The sequence below is a fragment of the Coregonus clupeaformis genome, chromosome 31 (assembly GCF_020615455.1).
Source record: "Coregonus clupeaformis isolate EN_2021a chromosome 31, ASM2061545v1, whole genome shotgun sequence".
Taxonomy (NCBI): Eukaryota; Metazoa; Chordata; class Actinopteri; order Salmoniformes; family Salmonidae; genus Coregonus; species Coregonus clupeaformis.
In genome coordinates, this window is record NC_059222.1 from 34,251,575 (window position 1) to 34,264,209 (window position 12,635).

The following is a 12,635-nucleotide window of genomic DNA, read 5'->3' on the forward strand; positions in this document are numbered from 1 at the left end:
AGAATAAGCCACAATATTTAGTCTAGAAATACCTTGGGAACAGTGGGGTCTGACTCATTCTTGAATCCCCTCTCTCTGTAGGTTACAGTGACTTTGCTATATATGCTACCACCTGTACATTGAGACCCAACTCCTAGACCTTGGTGTAAGATAAAGGGACCCTCTCAACATGGTACAGTTAAGCCAGTCAAAGTGCAACCTTAAATTGCACTGCACATCCAAGACGTGTCTACTTGATATGCATGTATAGGCACTGCACCATATTTTCTAGCGTCAATGGCTGCCCTATTCAGGAGGATGCATATGGCCCCAGCAGTGACTAACTTCAATATGAGTCATCTCAAAACCAACTGGCACAGACACACACTAGAAATGTGTTACAAGCAACCCATTTATTTCTTTTATTTTCTTCATTAAATATAAGCAAACAGTACATCTAAAAAAAAAAAATCACTGCAGTTTTGGCACTACACTATACAGGAGTGAGGTACTAAACTGAACCGATGCTTCAATGAGACTAGCTTTTCAAGTCTTCATGAAAAAACAAAATATTGAACCAAAAATAAATCTCTCTCTCACTAGGGTTTTTAAAAAAGAATGGAGAATAATATTGTATTGCGGAGTAGAGTACAGAAGAGGAAGGGGTGCGATGCTAAGGTGGTGGACAGGAGGTTTGGTTATTCCTTGGGCCGGTTTCACGGACACAGATTTAGCCTAGACCTGGACTTTGGCTTTTTTTTGTCCTTGAAAAGCCTTGCTTCAATGGAGACCCTCCAATTATCTGTGTCCGGGAAAACAGTCCCTTGGGGTTTTGAGAGGCGTTTAGACGCATGCCATGATGATCAAACTGCGTTCATCAGCTCGACACAGCACACACATACAGCCTTGGGGAATGAACACAGCACACACATACAGCCTTGGGGAATGAACACACACACACAAACTTCATCTACTGCATATATAGCATTGCCCATGAAAGAGCAGGATGAAATCAAAAGCTCGGTCACTAAAAAGCTGAACAACCTAGTTCATCACAAACCAAAATCTTTCATTACCAGCAACTCTCTCTAAGAATAATAAAAACATCAGCACTTCAAACCAATAAATAAATAAATACATGTTTGTGCATTTATGTTATATACATATGCTATATACACATAATAAAATATGCACATATCATATATAGATTAAACAATGTACACAAACGTCATGTACGTAAATGTGTGTGGCAGGTTCAAATCTAAACTAAGTCCCAAATGGCACCCTATTCCCTATACAGTGCACTACTTTTGAACAGAGCCCTATGGGCCCTGGTCAAAAGTAGTGCACCAAAACCAATAGGGTACCATTTGGGATACATCCCCAATCTAATCTGAACACATACAGACTGTGGCTAAGAACACTTCACTATAGGAGAACTGGGACAGTACGGTTTCTACCCTCTACTGGAATAATAGTTAGTTGGCTCAGAGTTGATAACATTGATGGGATTTTGAGCTGAGAGCAATAGTATGGGGAGGGAAACTAGCTCTGGTCCAGGGCGTAGCGTGCACTCCTCCACAAGTGGTGGTGCATTAGTGGAAGAACGCACACTACACCGTGGACCAGAGGTAGGGGGAAACCTGCGGGTATCATCAAGCATTCCACATAAACACAAGCATGCAAATAAAGAAAATAAAAATAACAAAAGAAATAAACTGTACAGTAGTATTACAAACCGCAGGCCAATCATCCCTGCTATGGTTTATCCTTAAATATTAAGTATAGTAGAAATGTAAATAAGCGCTAAATACACAACTCTTTTATTCCATCCATTCATCCATTACGCATTTGTGTTCCCCCCAACCCCCTTTTTAAGGTCCTCAGGGTACAGGGTCATATTTGTTAGGGCACAACATAGAAAAACATTTAGAAACATTTTTTTTAAAGGAAAACCCCGCAAAAAACAAGCGGTTATTATTGGACAAGTCCCAGGTAGTTCCTCCCTGTTTTTAATTCTGTTTTCTTCCGTTTGATGCCTGATGAATAGGACCCAGGTGTTGTCCGTTGGTCTGGCCAGAGGGCAGGGGCCTGGATGTGAGGCCTCAGTCTTCCCTCTGCCCTCGTGCAGGCTGGTGTGTTCTGTTATGGGCCTGTATTCACACAGCGTCTCAGAGTAGCGGTGCTGATCGAGAATCAGGCCGCCCTGTCCATATAATGGTATTCAAAACTATCTGAAAGGCAAAACTGATTCTAGATTAGCAATCCTACTCAAACGCTTTGTGAATACGGGCCCTGTTCTGTTCAGTCTGAGGCCTTCCCAGAGTGAGGAATTGTCGAGTGGCTCAAAGAGGGCATCAAGGAAACATAAAAATCTCCTCAAAGTTGCACCAGGGCCCTAAAGAGACAGAATGGATAGTGGGATTAATGCTTGGCCATCAAGAGAGACAGAATGGATAGTGGGATTAATGCTTGGCCATCAAGAGAGACAGAATGGATAGTGGGATTAATGCTTGGCCATCAAGAGAGACAGAATGGATAGTGGGATTAATGCTTGGCCATCAAGAGAGACAGAATGGATAGTGGGATTAATGGTTGGTGCCTTGTATTGTTTATAATGTACTGTAATTAGTGTTGGGATTTTTCCACCCAAGCATACGTTTGAATTGTGTGTGTGTACCAGTTATCTAGGCTTAGTAGCAGGGAGACACCAGCAGGTGTGTGTACGTACCAGGTATCTAGGCATAATAGCAGGGAGAGACCAGCAAGTCGGTCAGAACCAGCAGCTGGTCGTCAGTAAACTGCTGTTTATGCTCCTGCCAGTTGTCATGGTGAGTCCGCCTGAAGTTAGACAGGGTCTTCTTCACCGTCATCTGCAGGAGGAGACACAAGAAGACGCATTCAGGGACAAGATGACAGGGATCGACGAGAGAGCGAGAGAGAAAGAGAAGTGTGTGTGGTCCCCCTCACCTCAATAGGCTGTGTGTCGTTGAGGTGTGTGTGTGTGTGTGCGTGAGAGCAGAGTGCGTGTGTGTTGCTTGCTTCTTCCTCAGTGTGTGTGTGTGTGTGTGTGTGTGTGTGTGTTAGTCCTGTTCACCTCAATGGGCTGTGTGTCGTTGAGGTGGGCACTGAGGTTCATCAGTAGCTGGGGCATCCAGGTGGGTACATCGTAGGGGCTGGACAGGATACAGGCACTCAGACCTAACACTCCAGCATGACGCCGCACCAGATCTACACACACATAGGGAGGAACAGACTGAAAAGGAGCATTGAAAAGCTGAGGTATAACATGTTTAGTAAGGTCAAGGAAACTACATTCTAGAAGACCATCTAACACAATCATGGCAACTGTGTTCCAAGTAAGGCAATGGACCATTGCATGTAGACCCGGGTTTCCCAAACTCGGTCCTCGGGACCCCAAGGGGTACACGTTTTGGCTTTTGCGCTAGCACTACACAGCTGATTCAAATAATCAACTAATCATCAAGCTTTGATCATAAGAATCAGTGTTAGGGCAAAAACCAAAACGCGTTCCCCTTGGGGTTCCGAGGACCGAGTTTGGGAAACGCTGATGTGGTTGTTCCAATATCCACACTAGCATAGCACTTAGAATGAAACTATGCAGTGGCCATTCTAGTGTGGATATTGGAACAGAGCCAGTATGCCTGTAGCACTATCAGGAAGAGTATGTGTTCTAAGTAAGGCATTGGACAGTTGTGTTAGAAGCTACCTCCGGAGGGGATGGTGTCCACCACAGAGCCCAACTCCCTCTTCCTCTTCTTGGGCAGGCGGGTCTTGCAGAGGGCCTCGAAGTGATTCTGCATGGGGCCCTCTATGGACAGGAAGTTACACTGGAGGAAACCGCTCAGAGTGGTGGCAGCCATCTCCCTCACCTGGGGGACAGAGGGAGAACGGAGGTAGAGAAGGAGAGGGGGAAAGGGTTAATTATTTATGCAATGCAACAGTGTGTGTGGCCATATATGGAGCTGGCTGGCCCAGTCTGTACTGACTACCTCGGCTCATCTCAGAAGCTCTATCGAAATTCTCCTCCTCGCCTCCTTCTCAAAATGCATTGGAGAAAGTCTTAGGGGGAGGGACCTTGGACCTTCTCCTACAACACTGTTGGCAAGGTGATGGGAAGCGAGGAATCACAGAAAGGCTCATTGAGATTGAGCCAGAGAGAGAAGAGAGAGAACAGGGAGACTGGAGTTCATTTAGTGATTCAGTCTCACCCTTGAGCGCACAAAGGCTCAGGACTGTTCTGTAGCTAGGCTGTGTACTGTACGGTGGGCTGGGGAGGAGGAGGGAAGAGGAATCTACAGCTGCAACCAGCATCAGGCCTTTTGTGTTGCTGGACTTCTCTTTAGAAAATAATTATGAAGAAATAGTATCCATGTTAGTTCCTGATCAGTATGTGTATGTTATTAAACAGACACACACGGTCGGTCCATGGTTGAGATTGAGACTGCAAACGCAACAGTGATTACTGAGCCCTGACACACACACACACACACACACACACACACACACACTACGGTCCGACGTTTACACAACAGTATTAACCCCAATCCTGTCACTGATTGAGTGAACCAATTGATGTCGCCTAGCAACGAGAGGTGTCAAGCAGCCAAGGAATGTCAATATATTAGGCTCAAGAGTAAGGCTGGTATAATTATGGACAATAACATTTTATTGTTGTCATAATCGTCTTAATACATTCATTTTAGGAGAAGGCTGGATTCAACTTTAAGTAGATATAGTTTACCCAATAGCGGTTTTTCATTTTTACATTAAGTGTGTGAAGTTGGTTATCATTTTACGAGCAGAATGGCACGGTCATGAGGAGAAGGTTCACTTTCAAAAGTTCCAAGTCGGCAAAACCATTTTGTTTTTTTAGACAGGGGTGTCACCAAAGCTGTGTTGTATTCGGTAGGTAAGGCGTGGTTCATTTTCAAAGATGCATTATGATGCATTACAAGCTCAAAAAATAACATAAAAAAATACACAATTACGACAATAACCATGACCATTTGCATGACAATTAATCATTACCTAGAATTCCATAATCGTCACAGCCCTCCCTAGAGGACAGTTGAACTGAGCCATTTTGTCTGGATAGAAAGACAGAGAAATGGCTACATACATCTATCCAACCCCCTCTCCCCCTTAATCCCCTCCCCATAGCAACAGAATACTCCTGCAGCCTGTGGTTTCCATAGCAACAAGTGAGAGAGGGACCGGAGGGGGAGAAAGAGGAGGAAGATGGAGGGAGGAAGAGTGCCTAATCCCTACATACAGAGAGCTGTAAGACAGGGAGCAAAGGGCCTGTGAGCAAACACACACACACAAACTTTCTGTGACAGATTGCTCAGCAATTACACAATGTGATCTGTAACAAATAGGCCTACCTCCCCACACTGCTCTGTCCCCGCTCTTTCAGCCATGACATCTTCTGGCATTAATCAGTCTCTACATATCCATGTCTTTGTTCCATGTCTTTGTTATGCATAATGATCATCCACTCATGCCTGTTCAACTCCTTTTCTACATTCATTTCCTGTGTGTGTGTGTGTGTGTGTGTGTGTGTGTGTGTGTGTGTGTGTTACCTCTAGCTGCTCGTCCTCCAGCAGGCGTATGACCAGTGCTCTGACGTCGTTGACGGCTCCCTGGTCGCTCATAAAGGTGAACAGGTTGTAGAAGACCATGATCTGTAGGTACGTCAGCACCGTGTAGCGAGCATGCCACGAACTGCTGCCCGCTATCTGTAAAATAATATAACATAGAATGTTAATTACAACACAACAACTAGGGGTTTAATGGTTCACCAAACCCACGGTTTGGTACGCATTGAGGTTTTGGGGTCACAGTTTGGTTTCGGTACAGCAGGAAAATGAAATGCCAAAGGTTACTGTAGTAAATTTTTCTTTTGGCAAAATATGCTAAACTAACTCAGGAATAGATGAGCCATACAATGTAGGGCCATATAACATCCGTTTTATTTATCCCCAAATTCAGTTCTCATTAAGTTCTTCCAGGTTTCTGATTTTTCCCTGTTTTTCAGATTTTCAGTCTCTAAATCAAACTTGTTTAATAGAAAAACAACACAATTGGAGGTTCTAAGTCCACAACAATGCTTAAACCACATCAGACCATTTTTGAGTTAAGGGAAAAAATAAAATCATTTTTGGGTGTAGATACCCTTTAATTTAGGTGCGCACCAGCAAGAGCCTTGCTTGGTTAGCAGTGTTTCTGTAGCACACGTGATTGCAGAGTTTGCTGAACAAATCACGACTGAATTGATGCAAATAATCATTATATTATTCTGCCAGGTATGCATAGACTACTTTGTAGAAGATTTTGGGGAAAGCCTTTCCATCTACTAGAAGACCGTTGTCACTAGCATAATCGTTAACGGCTACATAGTAGCAGATGCACACACAGACGGGGGCATTCCCACGCCGCTGCCTCTTCAGAAAGTGGAAGGAAAATATGAATCACTTACACGTGTCTTAACATTTTGGGCAAATGAATTAAATGTTCTAATAAATTCAATACATTTTGTTGATATCCTACAAAGTTCAATACAGTTTTGCTTCTATTGTAAAGCAAAAATGTTCCCAAACTGGAGATTTAAACAATGATGGAGGATCCTCCAATTCTGGTTTATCGACCCCACCACTCTCCATCGTACAGAACTTGTTCCCGGCTGCGCCTCACAAAAGGATTTTCAAATGCACCAATTAAGATTTGGACTTCGATTACAATGTGCGTATAGGCTCTAGTTGATTTAATGGAATAGCCTACAATGTTTTTTCAGCTCAGATTAACTCAAGAGGCATGCAACGCAGCATAGGCATAGCCTATAGGCCTAGTGTTTTAATTGATAGATCTATCTATCTATATATATATATATATATATATCTACACACACACACTCATTCAAGGGTTTTTCTTTATTTATACTATTTTCTACATTGTAGAATAATAGTGAAGACATCAAAACTATGAAATAACACATATGGAATTATGAAGTAACCCCATAAAAGTCTTAAACAAATGAAAATATATTTTATATTTGAGATTCTTCAGATAGCCACCCTTTGCCTTAATGACAGCTTTGCACACTCTTGGCATTCTCTCAACCAGCTTCATGAGGTAGTCACCTGGAATGCATTTCAATTAACAGGTGTGCCTTCTTAAAAGTGAAGAATGGAGGCGACTGTGTTCTTGGGGACCTTCAATGCTGCAGATCTGTGCTTCGACACAATCCTGTCTCGGAGCTCTACGGACAATTCCTTCGACATCATGGCTTGGTTTTTGCTCTGACATGTACTGTCAACTGTGGGACCTTATATAGACAGGTGTGTGCCTTTCCAAATCATGTCCAATCAATTTAATTTACCACAGGTGGACTACAATCAAGTTGTAGAAACATCTCAAGGATGATCAATGGAAACAGGATGCACCTGAGCTCAATTTAAAGTCTCATTGCAAAGGGTCTGAATACTTATGTAAATAAGGTATTTCCGTTTTTTTTTAAAAATACATTTGCAAACATTTCTAAAAACCTTTGACCTGTTTTTGAACAATTTTTTTATTTGGACTTTGCAGTGAATGGGGAAAATGGTTGAAGATGAGTCTGGCCTGAGATTTGTGTGTGTGTGTGTGTGTGTGTGTGTGTGTGTGTGTGTGTGTGTGTCAGAAATGAAAGGCGGGTGGCCCGGTGACTCACCTCCCGCAGTGCGTGCACGTGTGTGTGTGGTGACCTACCACCTGCAGAACATGTGTGTCCCTCCTCTGTGTCGAGGAGTCCTTGGTGTGTGTGTGTGTGTGTCCCTACCTCCTGCAGGGCCAGTAGGACCAGTGGTATCTGCTCTGTGTAGAGCAGTCCCTGGGACATCAGAGACAGACAGGTCTTGGCATCCCTCTTCAGCTCATCATAACTGTCATCATTCTCCACCGGAGCGATCTACAAGAGGAATAGAGAAGAGAGAGAAATGGGGTTAGGGATAGGCCTCTCCCTCAGAGTCTGGTTCCTCTTCAGGTTTCTTCCTTCCTTGACCCACCCACCTTGAACAGCAGTGGCAGCAACTGGAGCTGCTCTGGAACAGCCGTGGAGAAAGAGCGTCCAGCACTGGCCATCAGCCACTTGAGTACTGGAAACAAATAGAAAACCTTTATTACACTGTATGCTCTGACGAAGGTCATTGTAACTGAAAGGTTGACACATTAAAATGACTGAAATGTGCATTAATCTTAGTTTGAGGAGACTGTTTTCTTTGGTTTTACACCTGAGTTTATCATCATCTCTATCAATATGCTCTCGCTCTCCCTATCCTCTGATCTCTTACCGGTCTTCAGTAGTTTGATGGCCTGTGTTAGGGTTCAGGGTTCGTACCTGTCTTCAGTAGTTTGATGGCCTGTGTTCGGGTTAGGGTTCGTATCTGTCTTCAGTAGTTTGATGGCCTGTGTTAGGGTTAGGGGTCGTACCGGTCTTCAGTAGTTTGATGGCCTGTGTTAGGGTTAGGGGTTGTACCTGTCTTCAGTAGTTTGATGGCCTGTGTTAGGGTTAGGGTTCGTACCTGTCTTCAGTAGTTTGATGGCCTGTGTTAGGGTTAGGGGTCGTACCTGTCTTCAGTAGTTTGATGGCCTGTGTTAGGGTTAGGGGTTGTACCTGTCTTCAGTAGTTTGATGGCCTGTGTTAGGGTTAGGGGTCGTACCTGTCTTCAGTAGTTTGATGGCCTGTGTCCTCTCATCCTGCTCCCCCACCTCGTTCTCCTCTACCACGTGGTTCTGGATCTCCTCGTCCCCCTCCGTCAGGGGTTTGAGGCGCATCAGTACACGCTCTGTGAATTCCTTGATGCGAGGTGAGGCTGTAGGCTGGGTGTACGGCAGGTTCACGTCAATCATGAAGATGTAGGTGAGGACGCTGGGGAAGAGGGAGGAGAGAGAGAAAGAGAGGAGAGAGATTGATAAGAGAGCATGACGGTGTGTGGGTGTGTGTAAACATCAGTGGATACCAAGAAGAAGAAAAAAACTGTGGGAAGCGGTAGCCCCTTACCATCATCTTTTGGGGGGTTTCCACTACACCACCAGTGATTATGTTAATGTGGGCTTTAGTGTTATTTTTTTGGAACTGTGTTTCCATAGCTACAGGGTTGACACAGGACTTATGAAGAGCAGAATCAACAACCTCTGCATCATCAAGAAAGTTCGATGTGAGAAGGTGTTAACCACGGAAGGTGTTAACCCATGTTCACAGTTAGCCTTCTTTTTTTTTTTTTTAGGGGGTAGATCAGCTTTAATATTGCAGATAGATTGTAACTTACATCAATGTAATTGTCTGCATCACTTCCAATCACCCATATGTTTTTTTCTCGCAAATATATGTATGCTTGGGGTCATTGTCCATTTGGAAGACCCATTTGCGACCAAGCTTTAACTTCCTGACTGATGTCTTGAGATGTTGCTTCAATATATCCACATAATTTTCCTTCCTCATGATGCCATCTATTTTGTGAAGTGCACCAGTCCCTCCTGCAGCAAAGCACCCACACAGCATGATGCTGCCACCCCGTGCTTCACGGTTGGGATGGTGTTCTTCGGCTTGCAAGCTATCCCCTTTTTCCACCAAACATAACGATGGTCATTATGGTCAAACAGTTCTATTTCATCAGACCAGAGGACATTTCTCCAAAAAGTACGATCTTTGTCCCCATGTGCAGTTGCAAACCGTAGTCTGGCTTTTTTATGGCGGTTTTGGAGCAGTGGCATCTTCCTTGCTGAGCGGCCTTTCAGGTTATGTTGATATAGGACTCATTTTCCTGTGGATATAGATACTTTTGTACCCGTTTCCTCCAGCATCTTCACAAGGTCCTTTGCTGTTGTTCTGGGATTGATTTGCACTTTTCGCACCAAAGTACGTTCATCTCTAGGAGACAGAACGCGTCTCCTTCCTGAGCGGTATGACGGCTGCGTGGTCCCATGGTGTTTATACTTGTGTACTATTGTTTGTACAGATGAACGTGGTACCTTCAGGCATTTGGAAATTGCTCCCAAGGATGAACCAGATTTATTTCTGAGGTCTTGGCTGATTTCTTTTGATTTTCCCATGATGTCAAGCAAAGAGGCACTGAGTTTGAAGGTAGGCCTTGAAATACATCCACAGGTACACCTCCAATTGACTCAAATGATGTAAATTAGCCTATCAGAAGCTTCTAAAGCAATGACATCATTTTCTGGAATTTTCCAAGCTGTTTAAAGGCACAGTCAACCTAGTGTATGTAAACTTCTGACCCACTGGAATTGTGATACAGTGAATAAGTGAAATAATCTGTCTGTAAACAATTGTTGGAAAAATGACTTGTGTCATGCACAAAGTAGATGTCCTAACCGACTTGCCAAAACTATAGTTTGTTAACAAGAAATTTGTGGAGTGGTTGAAAAATGAGTTTTAATGACTCCAACTGTATATACTTATGGACACAGTATGCTTTACATTAGTTATCTTGTTGTTATTAGTTGTTGTTAGTTATTAGTCCCATCCTTCAACTCCATTCAACACCTCCCATCTATCTCTTAACACCATCCATACCGGATTTCTATTTGCCATATATTTTTCAACTGTTCTGTGATGTTTTACAAAAGTTCTGAACCCTTCTATTCTCATTGTTTCTACAGATTGAAAATTGAAATTAAACATTTTTGTTAAAAGTATTATTATATTATTGATCGATTGACTATGACTTTTCAGATCACCCAGTAGTGCTATCTGCAGGGTTAGCTCCAGGTAAATATTGCAATCCTTTAGCCATTCCTGGACCTGTGTCCAAAAACAAGCTACAAATCGACAGTACCAAAACAAATGATCTAATGATTCTGTCTCTTCACAGCAAAATCTGCAGAGCTGGGAAGATTGTATCCCCCATATAAATAACATTCTATTGGTAGCAAGAATTTTGTATAATTTAAATGGATTGATTCTAAGTTTTGAATCCGCGTCGTTTTGCGTATCAGTTCATAAATACTATGCCATGGAATCAGTACATCAAAAATCTTTTCCCAACTATTTTGCAATCTATATGGGACGGCTGTCAATCCTTTGGTCCTTAAATGAAACTGGTATACTTTTTTATTTATCACAATTATGGTCTTTAATGCAGGACCGACAGACAAGTTCCTTACTTTTTCCCGCTTCCACTTTCCTCTTCCATTTTTGCGTTAATGCTGAAATTATTTGGTTGTAATTTTGGGTAGAGCAGACATTTCCATATGTTTTTGTTAGCTGCATGTGTGACAACTCCACCAGTTCTACCTATGACATCATTTATGAAGATTATAACTTTTTTTTTTTTTTATTCAAAATATTATGTTTTTCTATCAATTGGTATATTTGAGTTTAACCACAATATTTGTTGCATTATTTGTTCTGTCGTTTCTGGAGGATTAAATAGAAATTGCAACCAACTTTCTATGGCTTGTTTTAGAAATAGTGATATCTGGGAGATGATTTCCTTTTCAAATAACTGAAAGTGAGAGGTTGTAATCTTAATAAAGGGAAAAAGGCCCTTCTTGAACATTGGGTGAAACAATCTTACTAATTTGCTAGAGAACCAGTTCGGATTTAAGTATAACTTTTGTATGACTGAAGCTTTTAGTGATAGGTCTATTGCTTTAATGTTTAATAATTTCTGTCCTCCGAATTCATATGCATTATATAAATAGGCCCGTTTAATTTTGTCTGGCTTGCTGTTCCAAATAAAATTGAATATTTTCTCATATGATTTTTAAAACTGTTCGCTAGGCGTAGGCAAGACCATAAGCAAATAGGTAAACTGGAATAATACTAAAGAGTTAATCAGGGTGTTTTTCCACAAATTGACTGGTATTTACCTTTCCATGGTAGCAAGATCTTTATCTATTTTTGCTAACTTTCTATTAAAATGTATTGGAGTGAGATCATTTATTTCCTTTGGGATATGTATTCCGAGTATATCCACATCACCATCAGACCATTTTATTGGTAAACTACATGGTAATGTAAAAACTGTATTTTTTAGTGATCCAATACTTAATATAGTACATTTATCATAATTTGGTTGTAATCCAGAGGTTAGAAAATGTATCTAGATCCTCTGAGGCTGTGGAGGGATTCAAGTTGTGGATTTAAAAGAAAACATGAATCATCAGCGTACAATGACACCTTTGTTTTTAAGCCCTGGATTTCTAATCCCTTCATATTATTGCTGGATCTGATTTGAATAGCTAACATTTCGATGGCCATAATAAATAGATATGCCGAAAGTGGACGACATTGTTTCACTCCTCTTGACAGTTTAAAACTTTCTGAGAAATAGCCATTATTTACTATTTTACACCTAGGGTTACTATACATGATTTTAACCCATTTTATAAGAGATTCTCCTATATTAAAACGCTCCAGGCATTTATATATGAACCCCAGTCGTACTTTATCAAATGCCTTTTCAAAGTCTGCTATGCAGGCCTGGTTTCCCAGATTTTTCATAGTGTTCTACTGTTTCCAGTACTTGTCTTATATTATCTCCAATGTATCGTCCATGTAAAAAACCTGTCTGATTAGAATGAATAATGTCCGACAATACCTTTTTAATTCTATGCGCTATACATTTTGCTAG

General features: G+C 41.9%; 1 protein-coding gene across 3 annotated transcripts in view; it reads right to left on the reverse strand.

Annotated features, from left to right (window-relative positions):
- Positions 1 to 377: 377 nt before the first annotated feature.
- Positions 378 to 12,635, reverse strand: part of LOC121540794 (proteasome activator complex subunit 4B-like) — a 52,655-nt gene continuing 40,397 nt past the window's right edge. For all 3 annotated transcript variants that reach the window (XM_041849891.2, XM_041849890.2, XM_041849889.2), the window contains 8 exons: positions 8,700 to 8,908; positions 8,050 to 8,135; positions 7,820 to 7,948; positions 5,586 to 5,741; positions 3,710 to 3,872; positions 3,077 to 3,210; positions 2,711 to 2,852; positions 378 to 2,377 (listed from right to left, as the gene is read on the reverse strand). In XM_041849891.2, coding sequence (XP_041705825.1) covers positions 2,718 to 2,852; positions 3,077 to 3,210; positions 3,710 to 3,872; positions 5,586 to 5,741; positions 7,820 to 7,948; positions 8,050 to 8,135; positions 8,700 to 8,908 — 1,012 coding nt within the window. In that variant the 3' untranslated portion in view covers positions 378 to 2,377; positions 2,711 to 2,717. The remainder of the gene's footprint in view (positions 2,378 to 2,710; positions 2,853 to 3,076; positions 3,211 to 3,709; positions 3,873 to 5,585; positions 5,742 to 7,819; positions 7,949 to 8,049; positions 8,136 to 8,699; positions 8,909 to 12,635) is intronic.